This window comes from Aythya fuligula, chromosome 20 (assembly GCF_009819795.1).
Source record: "Aythya fuligula isolate bAytFul2 chromosome 20, bAytFul2.pri, whole genome shotgun sequence".
Classification (NCBI taxonomy): domain Eukaryota; kingdom Metazoa; phylum Chordata; class Aves; order Anseriformes; family Anatidae; genus Aythya; species Aythya fuligula.
In genome coordinates, this window is record NC_045578.1 from 3,641,943 (window position 1) to 3,663,226 (window position 21,284).

General features: G+C 44.1%; 1 protein-coding gene across 4 annotated transcripts in view; it reads right to left on the bottom strand.

Annotated features, from left to right (window-relative positions):
- The window catches only part of LOC116497222 (protein spinster homolog 2), a 134,773-nt gene that overhangs the window by 72,315 nt on the left and 41,174 nt on the right, over window positions 1–21,284 (bottom strand). For all 4 annotated transcript variants that reach the window (XR_004254089.1, XR_004254090.1, XM_032200864.1 and 1 more), the window contains exon 3: window positions 1,455–1,591. Coding sequence is in view for 2 of the 4 variants with exons in the window: in XM_032200864.1 (XP_032056755.1) it covers window positions 1,455–1,591 (137 nt within the window). In the remaining 2 variants the exon portion in view is untranslated. The remainder of the gene's footprint in view (window positions 1–1,454; window positions 1,592–21,284) is intronic.

The following is a 21,284-nucleotide window of genomic DNA, read 5'->3' on the forward strand; positions in this document are numbered from 1 at the left end:
ATATTAGTCCTTTGGGGCTAAGAGGCCCCAAATCCTTAAACTAGAAATCTGCTCTGAAAATGTAAATGACATCAGGCCAGGTCCAGTGCCTAACAAGCAGAGGAGGAGAAGACATTAACTACAGGACCAGGTTCATTGCAGTGAGACTGCTGAGAACCTGAGCCTGAATGCATGGCCATAATGTGAGAAGTCCAATTAGTTCTTCAAAAAATGCTTCCCTCTTCTTTGGGCTACAATCCAGCTGATTTTGCAAAATGTCATGAAAAGAAAGTTGTGGGTGGCTTTTTTTTTTTTGATTTATTTTTTTTTAAAGCTAGCCTAATTTTAGATGACATGTTCTTTCTTTAGAAAGGATGCTTCCTGCCCAGTTATAAACCTGAACAATTTACAGGAGTTAAAGGCTTCTGCACTTGGCCATATGCGTTTTTTATTAGCAACACAGTGACAAGCCAGCTTGAAAGCCAGACAGACATGTGACTGCCACTGCCTGTTTTAGGTGGAAACTCTCTGTTATTAGAAACAGCAGAGCACGTGCGTGGGCAGGAGGGAGCAGGGAGGAGAGGTTTAGGCTGTCATTCTTTAGGCGTGACCCAACTGTTGAAATCTCTGGAACGCAGCTGGGCAGAAAGGATGAGGAATGCCCCTGCCTCTCTTGGGGAAATCAGTCCGATGCTACCAGGAGCAGTGATTTGTCTCTCCAGGAATGTTGCCACATGCAGCAATTAAACCTCCTCTATAATATGATTTAAACAAGAGGATATTCTTCCTGAGAATCTGCCAGATAATTGTTTCCTCTAAGTGTCTCTGATAGGCAAGGAAAAGAACACAAAGAGGAGTCCTCAAAATGGGGTGCTGTGGCTGTGCCGAAAGCAGGTGAGGGATGCTGTGTGTAGCTTGACAAAATGAAGCAAGCCTGACAACTCCATCATCAGTTCCCCAGACATATCCATCATCTAGTGTAAAAGGAGCTAAAATTATGTCTAATCTCCGTGCTATCATCCACTTCCCTTGACAGAAAGGAAACAAACTGATGCATTTGTCATCCCACATGCCATAAGCAGACTTCCCAACAAACTCCAATGGCTTCTGCTATGATATAAGAGGACAAGAGACCCACTGTATAGCCATGGATTGTTTTCAAGTCTTTTTTAAGCCTTTTAAAGTTTCTTGAGAATCTCTCCCAAAACAAAACTCTTCTATCAACAGAAACTGTTGTTTCGCTAAGTCTCACTTGTTATTTTTATGAATGTGCACGATCAAAGGATAACAGATTTCACAGTTAGGGAAGAACAGTTACCCAGATCACACTTCAACCACGAGAGGCCAGGCAGCACAACACACCATATGTCCAACACGCACCCGAGGGATACCTTCCACTCGAGCAGCATGTCACGGGTGTTTTTAGGAACGTATTGTCCAGCAATTCAGGACACCCCTGAACACACAGATCTTACCTGTTCAGTGATGAAGGAGCTGGAAAAAGTGACGGCTGACCAGAAGAAGATCCCACAGCTGAGGATGATCTTTCTGTTGAAACGGTCCCCAAGGTAACCAAAGATGGGCGCCGCAACCATGAAACTGCAGATGAAAACTGCAAAGGGAGAAAAGGAAAGAAATCATTAATAAACATCAGGCCAAGAACATGAAAACTAATTTTCTGCAAGCCAAATCCTCTAGAGAGCAGTTCCATGTAATTAGATGTTCTGCAGCCCTGGCTTACAAAGTCAGGTGATCTGATAGGCTTTCAGAAGTCAGTGTCTTCTTAATCAACCAGCTTTCTCATTCCCAGAGAAACTTCAGGCACTGATCTTGTGCTATGTCTGAAAACACCAGCCCTTCACCGTCTGCTGTGAGCACAGAATCCAGGGATTGGCAAAACCAGGGCAGAATAAATGAAGAGCTTCTGCACAAACATCCCTGAGAAGGTGAAGTGAAGGCTGAAAGGAATTTTAAACAGAAAGCAAAACATGGGCTCCTTGTTGGTCATTGCAGCAGAAACCAGAGAGAAACAGGCCACAAAAACTGAAATTCTTTCATCCATCCTGCCAGTACCTTAAGGCAATCATGAGGCAGTAAGGAAAAAGTTTTCACTACCAGGTTCACCGTACTGGCACCAGCCCTGTAGTTAGGCAGAAAGCTCTAGTTCTCCTTAGGTGCTTTCACCAGCATGGAATTTGTATTTTCACACGTCCCTGAGCAACTACTTCACTAAAAGAAACAGTTCTGACCTACAATTCCCTCACAGGCCAGGGATGTCTTTAACTGAAAGGCTATGAGTTCCCATTCCCTCAGGCTTCCCCACCAAAAAAAAACAAACAACAAACAAACAAACAACAAGCGTTAACCCAAGACCTTCTGGCATGTAGGAATGAGGCTCCTGGTAGAATATTCCTTGCAAAATCTCCTTAGCTTCAGAGCTCACTCCTCCAGCCTAGACCTGTAACACCACCGAAAACACCTAAAACACGGTGGTCACCCCATATTCACAATTCATGTGGAACTTTGCAGAAATAACCAGGCTGATTTATACTTGGCTTTTGTCTGCATTAGAGATTTGATGAGAGATTTGGATGAGAACAACTACACTGCTTTTAGTGCTGTTTAGTTATCCCAGGATAAATTTTGGCTTTTACTGCCTGCCTTGGGTTCAGCTAACCCGGGAGGATGTGGGTGGGACACTGGAATACCTGGGGACCCACCTTTGGTCACAGAGTTATGACTCATGTTGGGTAGTTCCAGGAAGGCAGGGTGGGCTTTTGGCAGTGTCCTACCTTAGCCATCTATTTTAAGAGTGGAAATGGGTGGGGGGAAAATAAATTAAAAAAAAAGGCAAGAGCAGGCTGCACACTCCTTTGGTTGGAATGTATGCATACAATTAAAGTGGTTTGGACACAAATTATGAAATTTTCATGGATGGTGATACATGATAGCCCAAAAATATGCAGAATGCTCAACTGTGAAATGATCTAAATGTCTCTTCCTTTTTAATATATGAAGATGTCAAAGCTGCTTTATAAATAATATATACCCATTTACATCTACTTTGTAAGCCATGCAATTGTCTGTATATCAACTTTGCACTGTGATGTTTATGGTGGGAATTACAGATTTACTATTTTTGCTCCTACAGTAAAATAAACAGATAAAGACACAGAAATGTTCATATGCAAAAAGAAGTACGTGCAGCATTACATCACAGTAATAGTACGGACGATCTTGCTGTTAAGCTAGCACAAATTTTGGCTTACAAACCTCAGCACTGCAAGGGTCTAACTGCACTGGCCCCAGTCCAACAAGGCACTTAAGCACACGCTTATATTAAGCACTTTAGAGTCATCGGCTCCGTGGTTAAATGCTTTTCCTGAATTAACACCAATGTGCTCGGCACCTCGCAAAGCTGGTGCAGCCTCCTGGCACACAGGGTATGTGGCTGTTTATTGGGAATGAGGAGCAGAAAATGACTCTGCCTCTGCCTACTGCAGTTTGGCCTTGCCCTTGGAAGGACACCGAAATTCATTCGCCTCACAATCAGATCTCCTGCCGTTTTTATGATGTAAAAAGACATAAAGCTAAAAGAGCTTCTAAGGGAAAATTAGAAACATCCAAGTCAGCATCCCACCATTTCAAATATTGAATAACCCGATTAATTCAAATCTGAGACACACAGGGTGTGATCCAAAATTCACATTAATCAGCCGGCTTATTAGCTTCAATGACCTCTGGATGATAAATGTGAAGTCTAATTCTGGAATTTGGGCAAAAGTAGGCAAAAACGCACAAACCTGCTCTTTCCAGTAAAACAAACCCAAAAAAGATCGTCCAGTGCCTCTCCAACAGCATATAGCCTGCTGTTACTCAAATCCCTTTGGAGAATTTATTTTTGGACGGTTCTGTTCTGAAATGAGCCGCGAGCTTTGTCACCAGTAAACAGCCAACTTGACAGCTCCACAAGGTGTAAAACGAAAGGACAACAGAACCTAATAAATAATAGATAATAGAACACAGCTGTCATAATAATAAATGCAATTGCTATCAGAGTATTTATGACCCAAATATGCATCAAAGCATTGATTGACTCAAATAAATGCAGAGTATGATGGCCGTGCGATCTGTCAAAATGATCTGCCTGTTACAGGCATTTCCCATGAATCAATTTTTGCAATTACTCCTGCAAATGACAGATGAGACTCCTGAACACTAGACACAGCTCTACAACAAACAAAAAGTGACTTTACAGTCACTGCAATGGCTGAGTGGAGGTGAATGAAGCTAGGCCATGTTACCAGATGGGATGGAAACCTGGCTTACTTCAGAGCAGGAGCTGGGGTTCTAAGACAAGTGAACACCATGAAGGACAGATCTTATCCAGAAAACGGGAAATTACCTGTGCATTCAGCTGGGAAGAGAAGGCCACAGCACAATGCAGAGGGGTGTACTCCAGTAAAGGAGCCTGGTGCTTGTGCCAGCCTCTTCCAGGCTGGCTCCTCTGCCTCTCCCACAGCATTTTCTCCTTCTTGTATTCACCCTCTCCTGTGAGCATCCCAGTGACACCACAGCAGCTGCTGCTCCGGATCAACCCCCTGCCACAAATCTTTTGTGTTACGAGAGAACTGTGACAGAAGCTGGCATTTCATTTGCCTCTTCCTAATCAACAGCTCCTCTTCCATTTCCACTTAAAGCCCTCTCAGAACGTTACCAGCTCTTGAAGAGACGTACAGAGCAAGCCAGGGCAGAGTTAGGAATCCACTGGGATTTGGGATAAGACACTGAAAAGGCAGGGACTGCATTCAGAGCAGCTGTGGGCAGGTATAGCAACGTCAGTCACCATTAAGTACGCCATGCAGCTAATTTCTTAGTGCTCCATCTCCAACAGTGCCAGCAAAAGTGGCTCAGTCCCAGCGCCGGGTGGAGCTGAGATCCATTTCTGCAGGAGCAAATTACCGTGTGACACATAACGAATGCCATCTCAGGAGGGAGGTTCTTTTAAGTACAGGTATTTTCAAAAGGAGATCACATTTGTCTTCATACCGCCCTTTGTGGCTTAGCCACTAAAATGCCAGCCGTGGTGAGAATGCAGGAAGAGGGTAATTGCCAAACAGGACGGCTTGGTGTCTATTTCTGCCTCTGAATGCCTGTCCCACCCCGTACAGGTGCACGAGCACCTTCATAGCCAGCACTGCCCAGCTTTTTCTGTGCACAGCTGGAATTACAAAAATGCGTAGCTCTAAAAACCATCTATCTTACACTCCCTTCCCTCTCCTCTGCCAAGCACACAGTGGATATAGAAAGCATCCTCCCCTGCCTCTTTGCGTACTTCGTGTGCTTCTGACATCTCTCAGGGACTGCAGGCAGGGAGCTGCCGCTCAGCCAGCACCTTCCCCTGTGGAGAGCTGTCTGTAACCACCGGGAAAGTAAAGCCCAGAAGTGGAAGCACAGGAGATGAGGGGAGAAAGAGAAAGCACAGACCTTTGAGCTAACAGCCCCAGAATGTTTCTGCCTACTGGAACTAGGCTGGGTCGCTGTTATTTTTCTCTCATTTTCCCTCCAAACACAAATCTACCAACTTTGCTCTGCAATTGTTGCCTGTAAGGGCTCTGACCCATCAGCTCTGCACCCCTTGGTTCCTAAGACACTGCTGCCTCTGTCTCCGTTGCTCTTTTCTTATGTGGACTGATCAGCTGCTTGTGTCTCCGAGGGGGGCTCTCCTGCCCCCAGGTCACCCACATAGTGTAACCCTGAGGGAAGAGGCATTGACACTGACACCCGCAGGGACTGCACTTCTCCCTTACTGGAAGGCTGAGAACATTACAGACACCTCCGGGAAAAGATCCCTTCTTTTGGTTTTGACTTCAAGCGTGCAGGATTTATTTTTTCCTATCAGGAAAAATGTTAGAAAGGTTCCGGTAAAAATAGCTCACTTGCTCTAAGCAGGGATGCTCAACAAGAAAAAAAATAGTGGCTATCTTTGAGCTCTGAGTCAGCATGAAACCATATATCCACATCTAATTGAGTGCTGACAATGTGTTTGGCTGTGTGGAAGGCAAACCCAGACAGCCCCTGCCTCAAGGGACTGGCAATCCACCTAGACACAGCAGAGAACTATGTGCTGCGAGGTTGTTAATATTCTCCCAACAACAAATTTCCAAACAATGAGAATACCAGAACACCCAGCTCACTCAGATGGGATAATTTACGGGTGTGTGCAAGCACAATCCTGCTCTTTCTGCATGAGACGCTGCTCCGCTGGGATTTGTTGGAGCCATTTCTACACCAGGGACTTGGGCTCGTGTTATTCAAGCTGCTGTTGGTATCCTCTGACATCTGCCTGCAGAGGAATAAGGCTCTTCCAAGAGCCCATCCAGCCCCACTGTCTCAAAGACATGTTTTTCCAGTGCCTCTTTGATTGTTTTCATTTTCATTACAGCTTTATGCTATAATAATACTCCTCAGCACATACACAGCACATTTAATCACAGTGAGGCTTGGGACAATTTAGAAAGGAAGTTAAATATCATTAATTTCTACTTCAGGGGTAAGGAAATTAAGACACAGGAAAAGGGACCTGCCCAAGATGAACTACAGAAATCTCAAACCCATGTGGGTCTTCCAGCTTCAGCAGTGTCCTGTTTACAGGACCTTATCTATGCTAAAGGTATTTTTGAAAGTCTACTATCACAACTAAGAGTGATTTTTTTCTTACAGCACCATACGAGCCAAGCAAGAACAAAGATCCTTTGGCACAGCTTATCATTGAACCTGAGAGCTTAGACACAACACAGTGATGTGATCAAGGGAAAAGAGATGTCTGACTACAGGGCAATCCGAGGCCCTGGGAAATCTCAGCAACATGATTTAAAACATTCTTCCTTTGACGGATGATGAGTTCTTACAATGCAATTGTTTGCGCAGAACTTTAGCCTCCAAATCCTCATTATCACAAACTCTACTGTAGGTATGCTGCTATATCACCCTCTGCACGGATTTTGTTTTACTTCATTTCTGATTCAACAGCCAACAGATGGATCATGTTACTGCATTTTGCCAAGTGCAAAACACAAGATCACTGGGTTCCAGACTATCGTGCAGACTAGAAGTTTCTGACAAGTGTAAGGAGCTTTGAAACACACCATCAGTTCCATATGTTGTGCAAAGCTGTGATATACTAATAGCATCAAACCCAGGAGCATTAAAAAAAAAAAAAAAAAAAAAAAAAAAAAAAAAAGGCTTGGGAACACACCACATCAATTGGACTTAGCTACAAATGTTTGTTTTGACATGGCCAGGAAAGCTCCCCCAGACCAGAACGAAGTATGAGATCAAACAGAGAATTCCATAACTGCCAACCCTTGTGTGCTCGCATCCTCAGCACATTAATGAGAACAAAATCAGTGCTTTAAAAGTGTGAACCTGATTACTCACACTGTTTGCATTTCTCTAGTATCTCCCTGTTTGGCAGGACCCTTCAGGTTGTGTTTCCCTCACTGCAGATGCCACTCACCAGCATTAAAGCTCCAAGATATCCTTTCTTCTCCACGGGGAGCATGTTGCACCATGAGGTGCCAGTTTTCCTTAGAGCAAACTGACACAAAATATAAGCGACATGTTTAGGGTGAAGATATACACACACAGCGTCGACATACGTGTTTACATCGAGAAGACGGCTGCTGTACGATGCCGCTTGGTTCCCTTTGCTGTGACAGGGTCAGAACCCAGTTACAACAACGTGCCTGTAAAGACAGACGAGGCCTGAACACAGCTTTCCTGGCAAGTCCTCGTCTGGCATCAGACAAGATGCCGCCCAGGGAAGGACTTGATGCTGGTAATTCCCCCCCTTTGCCTCACTGCAGAACCCAGACCCTTCCGAGAGTTAGCCCTTATATTCCCAGCAAAGGATATCCTGAAGACTTGCTTTGTTCCCCTCAGCCAACAGGAATAGTTGCTTCAGGGGGAATTGCAGGGAAATCCACTCCTTGGAAACAGAAAATCAGACAAGAATAACCAGAAGACTAGTCCAATAACACATTAATAACCCCAGAGCTTTGAGAGAAGCTGTGCTCGGCAAAGAGCAACTACAGCCCAGCGGTCAGGTGGAAGTCGGAGCTCTCAGAACTGCCACGTACAGCACAACACACCACCAGCCCATACAGGGCGAGTATGCGATGTATGGCTGTGAGCCATATTTCACTCTGCATTGCTGCTGAGGGATGGAGATGCATCCCTCTTCAGTCCCCAAAGCCTAGACAACAGCTACAAGAGCTCTAATGAAGGGGAGGCCTGGAAATGGAAAGCACGCTTAACCAGGAGCGCTGCGGCCCACAGACGGGCACGGCCTGCAGCTTCTCACACGAGTGGGCTTCAGACAACATCGCTCAGCTACAGATCAAACACTGAACATTCACTCCACAAATCCTCCTGCAAGTACCTGTAAGATGTGAATACTGTCATTCTGCTCTGCCAAAGAGCCGACTTCAAGAGCTGTTCAGAGGACAAAGGGAGGTCTGAGCAGCAGCGAGGGGTGGTTGTGACAGCCGAGCTGCCGGCTGCTGACCCTGATTGTCGCTGTCACCAAAGGCTTGAGGCTGGCATACGCCTGCAGCCAGCAGTATTGCTGCTTGTAGACAAGCCAGGAACACAGAAACGATCAGGTACAATGTGCTGCAGAGAACATGAGCCTTGCTATCATGTATACTGCCTGCCACAGAAACCTCAAGCAAACACGGTGGCTGCAGCCTGCTTTCTGCAGGCCTGCCTAAGCTGGTATGTTAACAACATTATGTCTGTGGTCCTCACGTCTACGGCCCAAAGCACACCAGTGCTCCCTAAATGCTGGTAATGATCCTCCTTTCACCTGGGCCTTGCAAAGAGGCTAAAATGTCTCAAACCACATTTGAAATCAGTCTTGGGGTTCTGATTCAGGCAATCAGTGCTGTGGAGGCAAGGAAAACGCGGCTGTGAATTGGAAGCTGAGTGTGGTATAACAGCAAGATCTAAAACAGAAAAGGAAAAGCTCGCATTTTACTGTGCTGTTCAGTCTCTCTGGATGTCCAGCAAATTTACTTCATGCAGGAGCTAACTTGCTACTAGATTAAATTTTGAACAGCTCTATACAGGCAATGCAATTGAAAAAGAAAAAAAAGGGAAAAGAAAAAAACAAACCCACCTTCTGCTTCTCACTTTGGGAATTACAGTGATTACATTGCCACTGTTTTAAAGGGATTTGGAAACCTGAACATCAATAAACCAGCTACTGTGTTACTAGAGATGTGCTTCCTAATACAATGCTGCAGGCAGCAATCGAAAGGAAGGGTTCTGGTGTAAGTCCTCCACTTTCCTTGTGCCTACAATGGCCTAACCCCACAGTGAGCTGCTTCTGGGAGTCCAGCAGACAGCCAACAGCAAGGAACATGTTTTGGAATGAAATAAAAAGTGTATTTGGTAGCAGATTTTTTTGTTTCCTGTGGCTATGCAGTATGTTTGATTGGGGGATTAAAACTTGCATGTGAGAACACGTGAAGAGTAGACACCACTGTGTCTCTCCATCAGACTCTCCCCATCAAAAATATCTTCACATCTGGGTCAGTTCCACAGTCTGCTTCACTACATGGTGGCCTAAAAGAGGGGCTAGGAACAGCAGGCTATGGCAGTCTGTTTTCCATGGCAGTGACATACAAAAGCATGCAAAGCTATTGCCTACAAAAACATAACATTGCTGACACTTAGCAGCAGAACACAGAAAATGAGCTTCTCTGTCTGTTTAAACCCTGATTTTGCATTTCTTACAGTATGGAAATGAATGATTAAATAAGTCAAAGCCACTTTTGTTTTATATCCACTTCCACTTGGAGATGTATTTCTGCAAAAAGCTTTTAGTGCAGTTTGATTTAGACTCCTAAGCAAAGTCGATGGAAGGACTCCCGCCTGATTCAGTGGACATTAGAGCTGAGTTTTCTGTTTCTGTGTAACTGTTTACGAATCCCCAGTGCATCACAGATCAGAGCCTCTTTGCCAGTAAACACATTCTAATACTCGTAAGTTTACTGCATCCCTAAAACATAAAGGGTTATTACTGGGAAAAGTAGAGAGAGTATCAGAAAACTGTCCAGGGGACAAAACAGGTCCTTTCACAGTAAAACATGAAACATACTGGGAAACAGACAACTCGTGTGGGCTACAGAAGAGGTCTGGCACCATGAATGCTATGGAAAAGGGCAAACCTGAAATAACTCATCATTAGGAGACTGACCAAGAGGCAGCTGCAAAATTCAAATCAAAAGGAGATACTTTACGCACAGAACTTAACTAAACACTGGGATGTTATCACAGGAGCTCGAGGTTTATGTTGTTTCAAAACAGGATTAGAAAAAGTCCACTCTGAGGGCTACTAAAGATAATCTCCCTGATTAGAAAGTCCTCAGCTATCCAGTGGATAACTTATACCAGGGAATTATCACCATGATCCTGTCTTGTTTATTTTATTTTTATTTTTTTTCTTATACATGTGCTACAGATCACAATGGAAGGCTGAATAATATATTAAAAGGACCTTTGGTCTGGACTATTCCTTCATTATTCTAAATAAAAATAAAATTTTAAAATAAAAAGACATAATTGCATCTGCATCATTTCTGCCAGCTTGATTAGGTAATGGTTTATTAATGTGTTACTGAATTGCTCCTAGAATTACTTGTAAAAGCTTGAATGTAGTTCACAAAGTTATGCTTCTAAAACTACAGAGGACCTTGTCCTTGCCCACATGTACTCTCAGGGTAAAATAACACAGCACCTGGTCAGTTAACAGAAGCTTTGTACCCTGGAAGTCTCCACTCCATTTGACTTGACCAGCTTTGCTGTTTGAGAGCTCTGCAGGGTCACCCACCCATTCCTGGCTGCACGTTGGTGCCCATGCAATGTGTGAGATGGGGTTGGTTTTTGCCACTGAGCAATCAGTGGCAGGAAAACCTCATTAACTTGGCTAGCCAATTAGGATGGATTTGTTTTTGTTCTGGTCAATCCCAAACTAGACAGGAGATCCCAGAGGTACGCAGCTGGTCAATAGCTTTGCAGCACTGCGACATTACGAGCGACACTTCTACAAGATTGGTTTTGCCTCAACATGACCGAAACACACATAAAACGATCTTAGCTGCTGGTACAGAAACTGCCAGCCATCACTCCTGGCACTCAGGAAGAAGAACACATTTGAAAGGAGATTTGTTTTTCCCGTTCTGTGCAGTTTTTCAGGATGTGCTGCACACATGCTGTCCACGGGAGAGCTCAAATCCCAAATAAAGCTCTGGCAGGGATGAGGGCAGGGTGAAGTCCCTAGAGCCAGGGTGCAGGGCTAAAAAGAGCCAGAGAAAAGCATTTAAATGACCACATAATCAAAGGATCTTTATTCTATTAATTTCTCTTGCACCAGCACCAGAGCTCGTGTGGCCATCAGGAGAGCAAAACTGGGGAGCTGCTGAGGATGGAAAATTAACCTTAGGGCAGGAGGAGTTCCTTAGGGCAGGAGCAGTTGTGTGCACCTTTGCCCACGAAGCCTTTTCAACCCCAGTGTGTACTTAAACACACCACGAAATGACAGCCTAAAGCTGATAATGTAGAATAATCTAAATCCCTTGATCCCTGGAATTTGTGCTGCGTGCCATGAATCAGATTTAAGTAGCAACAAAAATGCTTCAAATCTGTTATTCTCTTAATAGAAGGGTGTATCATTCTTATCTGGTATAACAATGGTCCTTGCTTCCAATTTCAGAGTATTTTCATCCTAAAATGGGGTTTCCCATCCCTTCTTGCCACCAGACCAGACTAATCCTACATGCCACCTCAATGAACATTTTAATTTCAAATCATTAACTAGTGCTCAGTAGGAGTCATTCTGTCTCAAAGAGAAATCAATCTCAAAACCTCCTCTTTGGAGCAATGAAAGAATAGGAAAAAAGCGAGATGCATTAATAGTTCAGTGTATTACTAATAAATTCTTTGCTACATTTAATTTACCAACAGCAGCAGCTTCCTATGAAAAACAATACCATAGGAAGTGCTTCCCCTTCTCTCTAAAGTGGAATCAGGAGCTTCTCATGCCATGGCACTCATGGAAACTTGCTTAAAAAAAAGTATCTGATATATTCGTATCCCAGAGCTTTCATCAGGCTTCAGGTTTGTTTGTAAAAGGAAACTCACAAATAAATGACTATTTTGCAGTACCAGTGCCTTGTTAACCTCTTCCCATGAGCTCCTAATAGCTGCTGGTTGTATTTACAAAGCTGGGGAATCCCTGTAGTGACCAAACGCATCCCTCGCAGCAGGCTGTATGAGCAGCTGGGGCACAGATCAGGTGAGTCAATTCCAGCTCCGCGGCAGGGCAGGGGATGTGCTGCCTGGCTGCTCTTTCTGTGAGCAGTCCCAGCCAGGAGCAGCCCCTCAGCCATCGCCTTCCAGCACGGCTCCAGGCTCACGGGGCATCTTCAGGCTGCCAGCCCTGAGGGCGATGCCGGTGGGCAGTGAGGGGATGCTGAGAGTGGCAGGAGAAAGCCCCCCATCAAAGCCCTGCAGATCCATGCTGCTCCATGCGTGGGGAGGACACATCCCCTCCGGGCAGCCGGCGGGACACATTGATTTTCTTTATTGTTATTGCAGTTCTTTAGGGATCCACTGTATCATCTACAGCAGGCTTGCCAAAGTACATGCTCCTGGTTTGGAAAGGAAGATGGCTATACTCTCATTTTAATTAGGTAATTGGCTATCAACTAGCTCGGCACTGACAGACTCATTTACAAACATTTTCTACTCTGGTCAGGTTAAAAGGATGAAATTAGACTTTGCTCCAGTGCACTCCAGATCCTGCTAAAGTGCAGGAGCAGAGCACAGACGTCGGGACAAGGACTTGTATTCACAGTGTGTGCTTCTACACGTGCAAATAAAAGTGTGCCAGGGTTTGGCAGCAAACTCCTTTCGCATTGCTCTCCCGCAGAATTGTTACCTTTCCAGCTCAAGCCATATACATCTTCAAGAGTGCTTTTGGCAGATCAGGAAAACTGTATCCTTTAAAAGCAATATAACCTCAATAACTAAGAAAAGTATTGGTCTGCAGGGAGAAAATGGTGATTCATCTCTGTATTGTAGCCAACTTCCTTCATGGAGATCAGTTCAGATCTCTAAACAGACCAACTTCACCCTGCTCTTACGCTATCTGCCTCGAGTTATCTGGAGGAAGGCAAATATTTGCCAGATTAAACTGAATTTTAAAGGGTGAAAATATTACCCCTTATCACAAGAGCTTGGCGAGAACATCTGATGTAGCTGATTTTTATTCACTACCTGGTTCTCGGGTGTACACAGCACTGCCATGAGGTACTGCTCTTAAAATTTCACCACGTGTGGCTTTACACTAACTCACTTTTTGTAGGAATAGAAATCACTGTGGAATAGGCACATGCTAAAATCCACAGACGATGTGGATATAAAAGCAGCTGTGGGTAACTGCTTTTGCTGGGTGTTAATCCAGCAAGCAGCCTGGGATGGTTTTACTTCCCTCAAAGTTTTTCCTCCAAATTTCCCCTTTCCCAGGGGATTTAGTGCTTCTCACAGACAGATTTGTGGAGGAAGCACATACATTTCTTAACGCCGCCCCCCAAACCCTTACTTCTAAAATACTGCTTGCTGATTTCAGAGGGAATTTCGGTGTAGTGTCCTGCTCCTGCTTTTTTTCTGAGATGGCAGAAAAGTAGAGAAAAGATGTGAAATACAGAAGCATCTAGCTCAATGACAGCTCTTGCTATGTAAGCTACCACCCAAAACTGCATTCCTTTTACAGAGGAACTTTCTGCAGTGCTGGCTGGGTTTCATTTCGAAGCAGCAATGGGAGAGCTGCTCTCTCGATGGAATCTCCCAGTTTCTCCCTAACGGCAGTGTCCGTCGTTCTGCCCAAGGCGCTGCCACTGTACACAGAATAATGAATCCCCCAATAAAAGACCTTTCATGTAACCTCAGGAGACCACTTCATAAAAACACGAGAACAATGGCAACTGATAAGAAAGCCGTGTAATCTGGTATCCTGTCTGTGACAGTGACAGCGAGCAGATCCTTCCGAGGAAAGTACAGAAAATCCCTACGCAGGCAGCTGAATCACTTAGAGGCTGGTTTAAGCCCTCAGGCTTCAGGATTTCTCTCCCTCCCAAGAATTAATTTAGATTATTATTACAATCTGTTATCCACATGAAGATCTAGCCTTTTAAGCTCCGGCCCTAACAACACTCCTGGTGGTTTTCATTTCCACGAGCTAACCGCTCGCCGGTGAGTTTGCAGAGTGGTTCCCAGCAACTGACCTCTGCTGACTGCTTCTGCATTACGAGGAAAAGATAAAACACACAACCTGCCTTCACGTGCTTTTACACTCCCCCCGTTTTTAAGAATGAGCAAACGAATAACGCAGATTATCTTTAAAACTTGTCCCCTGAGGGGGAAGTGAGGGGCAGGCATGTGAAGGCAAAATGTGTGCGCACAGAGGCAGGGGCTGGCCGAATCGGGCCAGACACGTTGGCCAAGAGTGTCGCCAGTATAAACGAAGTATTTGCTGTCTAGTTTCATTATGAGTCACCAATTCTCTAAAAAGGCAAGGAAGGAACCGTTTGTGCTCTCACTTATCCTGTACCCTGAACTGCTTCTTATTTATGTTATGTCCCCAGTCATTACGCCTGCAGTCACAGATGCTGCGCGTCTGGTCAGAACGGATCCAGCAATTGCTGCAAGGGCCAGGAAAGGCAACGCCGAACCATTACAGCACCGTGGGGTCAGGGAGGAGGCTGGATGTACCATAGAGGAGGATAAAACGTTGGCCAAAAAGAAGGCTTTAGACTCCCAGCTGGTACCATGCTCCTTTCCCTTTCTGTGAAAGCACATTTCGTAATTCCACCTATGCTTCTCTTAGCCACAACAGACAGGCTTTCCAGGCACCCACCCAAACCCAATGTCTAACAAGACATGGGAGCAAGCCAGAGAAGTTCGGAGGAGGACCCTACAACATCTGGAGGACCCTACAACATACAGAAGACCCTACAACATCCCACCTCCCATGGTTTTGTGCAGCCAGCACAGCACAGGGCAGCCACCATCACCACTCGAACAGCCGTGGCCTGAGCACAGCGGAGGGGTTGTGAACGCATGGAAGAAAGAAGGGTTGTGAAGAGCATGGAAGGAAGCCTCTCTCAGCCCTCCACGTGGCCACCGTGATTCCACAGAAATTAATAATTGATTTGTTTTGGCTGGCATCATTTGGAAATGCTCTTGACTCTTGCTTTTATAAACAGCAATTTAGACAAAGAGGACGTATTTCTGAGTGGCCTTCAGAAAGCGATAAACCTCTTTAAGGAAATTGTTCAAATACTGACGTTGCTCCTAATGCTTTAATTTGCAAAAGGAAAATAATCATAACTACGGTGGAGCCTGCACTGGGGATCTGTCTGACAGTTGTTATTTCTGAGATTATTACCCAGAAGAATTTCCAAGGTATCCCTGACTTGTACAAACACTCCCATAGCAAGCCGAACTGCAGATCCAGGAGCGAGCTTGGCAACCGAAGGTGCATCCCTGGATAAAAGAACATGACCTCTATAAAAGAACCCAAGGTTAATAGTCGCTTCGATAGCCTGTGCATGACTGCCTTCCTGTTTTAAATAATCTCTGCTTTTACATTTATTCTCACTAGTATATTTCTGGCAGAATGAGTACTCTTAGAAAACAACTACTCGAAATAAATACTGCAATGCGCAAGGTTTGCAAATGCAATGCCTTTATGCTTCATCAGTTACATTAATGGGAAAAAGGAAAGACAATATTTGGTGAATTTGGGGATTGTTAATGTATTAAAAAAGACCATTTCAATCAGGCCTAAATATGTAGGAGGTGAGAGTGATGACTGACTGTTTGCCTGTCTAAAGTCAGTCTGAGTTCAGCACTTGCTCCATTCCCTTCCCTAGACACCACACCATCATCAATTTCCCGGGATGACAGATACGGCTCCTACTAGCAGTCCTGTACAGCCGAAAACTGAGTCTTGGGGGAAAACTTGCTCTGGTGTTGCCAGCAGTTTATCTACCTGGTGATTAGACATAGGAGCCTAGTTTCTGGAATAAGAACTCATAAAGATCAAGCTCCGTAAGTCCAAACAAGGAAACCCAACATCTTTTACATACAATGCAAACATTTCTGCAGCTCAGTGTCATACACTGCATTGTTCAAGCCACTGGGAGGTATAACATTAGCAGATGATTGAAGTATCTCACTGGGGAGCTTTTAGAGAAAATTCAACATTTATTGTATAATATCCTGTATTATCACCTTTGCTGCCATGAAACATCCTCAGAGAACACAGGCAACTTTGGACAACCTGCTTTGCAGGAAAATTCTCTCTCTCCTGTTTTTTTTTCAAGAGACTTTTCTTTTAAATATTTTTTTCTTTATTTTGCACCCCCCCCCCCCCCTTCCCCACACACACCTTTGTATGACATTTGCTAATACTTTGCTGTATGATTACATCCATGGGTTTCAAAGCAGTTAGCACACAGCTGGAAGTAACTGAAGGCTCTGGGTGGGAAAAGCAGAAACGAACCCCCTGCATCTCTGGGCTGGTGACAGCAGCTGGAGGAGGCAGGGGACAGCAGCAGACCCACACCTGATGGAGCACAATTCACCACCAGCAGGGTAAACACACGGTTATAGATTTAGCCTCAGTGATCTTGTGAGGAGCTGGAAGGTCCTGTCTGCAGAGGGTGCTGAACTCTGCTCCGCTTCACACACCCAAACTCGAGCACCCCCCATACAGAAGGGTACACGTAGAATCGAGTAAGCAATACGCAGCCAAGTCTCTTTGCACATGAACCACAACAACCTATCAAAAGAATCCACTTTTCCTCCACAGAACTCCCTATTCTCATATCACACAAATAATAATTCCCCGAGAACTGAAGGACAAACCTGGAGAAGTTAACAGACCCTAGTTGTTCTTCTTACTCTCACAGCTGCCTGTAGAGACCGAAAAAAACGGAATGGGATTTACAGGCTGGGGTGTCAGCTCAGGTGTCTCAGCTCAGAATCCAAAGCAAACTGAACTTCTTGGGGTTTTAAATGTAGCACTTCTGGGGACAGCTGGTACGTAGGAATGCGGAAAAGAAAAAAAAAAAATTAGGGCCAACTCTGGCTCTAGCCAAAGATCTAGAGATCTAGAGATGTAGAGATACCAAGCAGGACTTTTGCAGTGCTGCAATTCCTATTAGCAAGTCAAAATGTCCATGCAAACCATTAGTCACACACTTCGAAGAACCAGGAAAAGAATTTTATTTTCCACCACTTCTGTTAGCACAGGCTGCAAAACTCACTGTGTGTGTCAAACAGGGAAATGTGTTCTGGCCATCACCAGGACCCCGTGCTTTCCCAGGGTGTGTCCTTACACAAAGGCAAGGCTCCCTCACAAAGGCACACAGTCTCCCCATGGAATCTCCTTATTTCTGTGGCCAGACACTGAAATGTCAAACCACCTGTATGGACACGGGAAGCCTGCAAAACTGATGTAGATCACCAGTGGAGTCATTGCTGCAGACTTCAGCTCGTTGCCATTTTTTCTTTCTACAAGGTTCCGCTGATTGTATCCACGTCTAAAATACCTGGCACGTGTCAGTGCTAAATGGAAAGTACAGCAGCTCATTCAACAAGACAAGAAGAGAGAAAAGAAGCTCCCAGACAGCCCACGTACAGGATGCTGAATCCAATGCAGGATCTTGCATTTGATTCTCTGTGCGGTCTTTTTACAACCCCCCTGCAGCCAACAAACCCCCAGCACCTTCAGTGCGGCAGCCAACTTGTAGGGCTGGTATTTGGGCAGGGCACGGCAGGTATCTGTGAAGCTAAACATCCTGCAGAAGTAGGCTTCTTCATGAGAAGATTTCATCATTTTTATAAAAGATGCAAAATAAAATCAAATAGCCCTTAGAGATGGATCATCGTTCTAAGGCCGCATGACTAAGCAAAAGCAGCTGCAGAGCTGATAGCTTAAATTCTGCACCGTGAGCTGGAGCAACAGAGCAGTGCATTAGATTTATACATTTTAGCAGTGCTCTTGTGAACTCCTGCAGCAGGGATGTCATATGGGCAGCGTATTGCTGGTAGAAGATGTCAATTTAAAAATGGGGGTGAGGGGAAGAAAAGAAAAAAAGAAAAATTGATGTGACATTTTCATGTTCCTGTTCTGCAGTTTTACCTTCAAGAAGATTGATGAAGGAGGTGGATTTATCTAGTCAAACACTTGCATGGTTCTCACCATAACAACTCTTTACCTCAGCCCTTCTGAACTAATACCTATTTTTAGTATCATGTTTTTAAAGGATCCTCAACTCAGTCACTAATTTTGAGCTTGCAATTTACCCTGGGAGCAATTTTGCTGGTGCTATTTGTGCCACTTAACTACTTTGATTTGCAGTCACAATTAGTTAAGCATTTATATATCCCAAACCACACCTGTAAAATAGGAGACTGCTTTTAAAAACAGCCCAGATGCTTAAATTGAATGCAACTTGGTTTGGTGACGCATGGATCTCTAAAAGCAAGCACCCTGTGCATTCCAGAGTAAGAAAAAAAAAAAAAAAAACTTTTGTTTTCTTTAACTCACCCATGTTCCTTACATGGCTCTGTTTAGTCACAGAGGCTCCCATGAAATAGCACCTCTCTTTGTCAGACTTTGCCAATGATTTCTAGTGCTCAAAAGGCATGGCCAAGAGAACTCTGGCACTTTTAATGTTATTTATATGGCCAGGTAGGTTGGAAAAACTATAGCATGGTGAATATGGAAGCATGGAGCTGACAGCTAACCCCAACAGGACCCCTCAAATATAGGGTGGATAGAGGCAAGGAAAAAGCCAGTACCAAATAACTTGGAGCATGTTCCACTGGAGTACTGTGAAAAGAAATCAAAGTTCAAACTGCTTTATCTGTATCGCCTCCCTAATTCACTTCCAAGCCTACCCTAATAGTAATTTATTGTAACCATCCACTTAAAATTACTTAGTGTATCTCAAATAATAAATAAATAAAGTTCTTGCAGCTTCTTATTTATTTAAGGCAACTCTTTGCAGAAGGATTATGCTACTGTTACTGTTCTCAGCTCAACACTGCTGTCCCACAACAGCATAAATCAGAATCGCCTCATCCCCAGTCCAGTGCATCTACAAAGAGCAAGGAGAATGATGCAGAAAGAGATTATGCAAAATAATTCCCATTGCTGTGAACATCAGTGCATGAAAATTGTTAAAGGAAATGGTTAAATCTGTCTAAATTTTTAATTCAGAATAACTTGATGTGTAACTGAGTGGGGGGAATAAAAGGATCAGGACTGAACATTCCCTGGAAAGATCCTTCCTGATGAAAATGAAGACATTTCCCTGCTTGCAGCAGCAAAGAACATCAGCATGTGTGAACGCCTGCTTCCACTATTCATCCCATCAAATAACTGGTTATTTTTCCTCTGAGATTTGATTGTTAAGAACCTACACCATTCACAGCCATTTGACTAAAACTCGAAAACAACTGAAGAGAGCATTCAGCCAAAAATGTTTACGTACACTCAGATTTTTTGTGAGAACTAATGTCAAACTGGGATAAGCAATGACTGTGGTCAGTAATATTTCCCCTCTGAAAGCAGGTTCCCTGCATAATTTAAAGAGAAAATTGGTCTTTGCCATACAACCTTCTATCAGCAGATGGGAAAAATTACTGTAAATACACTATAAAAATCTGATTGTAAGGATGTACAGTGGTTTGGTGCACAGCCCCAGAATTTTGAGAGCCATTAGTTTGGAGGAAAAGCCAAATGTTTAGATCACCGGGAACTCAAGACAGGACATCAGAGAAATAAAACAACCACAAGGATTGGTCCGGAACCCTAGTATTTCATTCCCCCAGTACAGAAATGCCCCGATACTTCCAGAGCCTGTGAGGTGCCTGCTGTGTTACATGTATAACAGCAATGCACTTTGCTTCATAGCAAGCTGGCACCTCTGGTGCTCCAGAGCTCTTTTACACTGGGTCAAAACTATTTGGTTTATCCAAATGATCTCTTTTCAAATCAAACACCTCCTCCGACATCGCTTCCAACTACACGAAATTAGCTTGGAAATCTCCTAGCAGGCACAGGCCAAGCCTGACCTCTTTATCACCTGATCGGAGCCCCCCCGTATGAACATAACTGCTTACATTTTTCACAACACAGCCCTGCAGAGCTCTAGGTTTGCATTCGAAGAAAATGAGAGTTCTTCAGATGTGTGCAAGGAACAACACAAAACCAAAACAATCCTAAAATAAATCTTTTAAGAGCGAAAAACATTCACGGCTCCCCTGGGATGAAGCACGGTAAATATACAGAATGCACTGTAAAGGTTAGGTCTATTTTCTTACCCTGAGTTCATAGAAGACCTATGTCCTCCTTCTCTCCATGTCAAGACAAAAAATCTTCCCCTCTGGGCTAACACATACCTTTACACGGCTCAACGGGAATCAGTAGCAAATATGCACAGATCCAGATCAGAGTAAAGAGGGAATACAGAGCTCCTTCTGGTTTAGATCACACAGAAACAATCCTCTGCTCACCATACTTGAAGATCAGACTCTCAGACTCAATGAAAAACATGCATTAAAGCTCAGCAGGTTGTCCACTTACTCGCAAAAGCTTTTAGTGTCATCACACAGGGGAAGGATAAAAAGTAAGCCAAATGTGAAGTCTTGAATACAAGTACACACCTCTTTCTTTCAGCAGCTGGTAGCCACTAGATGTCTAATAACAGTAAGAAAAAAGAAAAGAAAAAAAAAAAAAAAAGAAAAAAAAAAAACCACAAAACCTTAAGATGATTCAAATGTTCATCTCCTTCTTTCAGAAGTCCAAAAGCAGTGTAAATGTAAATAACAAAAGGCAGCAAATTTGGCCCTTCTGAACTATTTGGGCATGATACACATGATACCTTGCAGAAAACTGCTGTATGAGGTTGCAGAGCTGGTATTAAGAGGAGGTTGGTTAAAAGCACTGTACAATCCCAATAAAAAATCCCTCTTCCAGCATAAAGAGCTAGAATGAAATTCTGAGGTTTGAGGAACATCTGCAGGGGGAGATGAGCTGGCTATGTTAAGAACTATGAGAAATTCGGGTGGAATGATAACTACTTCTCTAAAATCTGTGGGAAATCTCTCCCCTCAAACTTATAATAAATTACCGAAATGAACACAGCTTTGGCAAGAGGTGC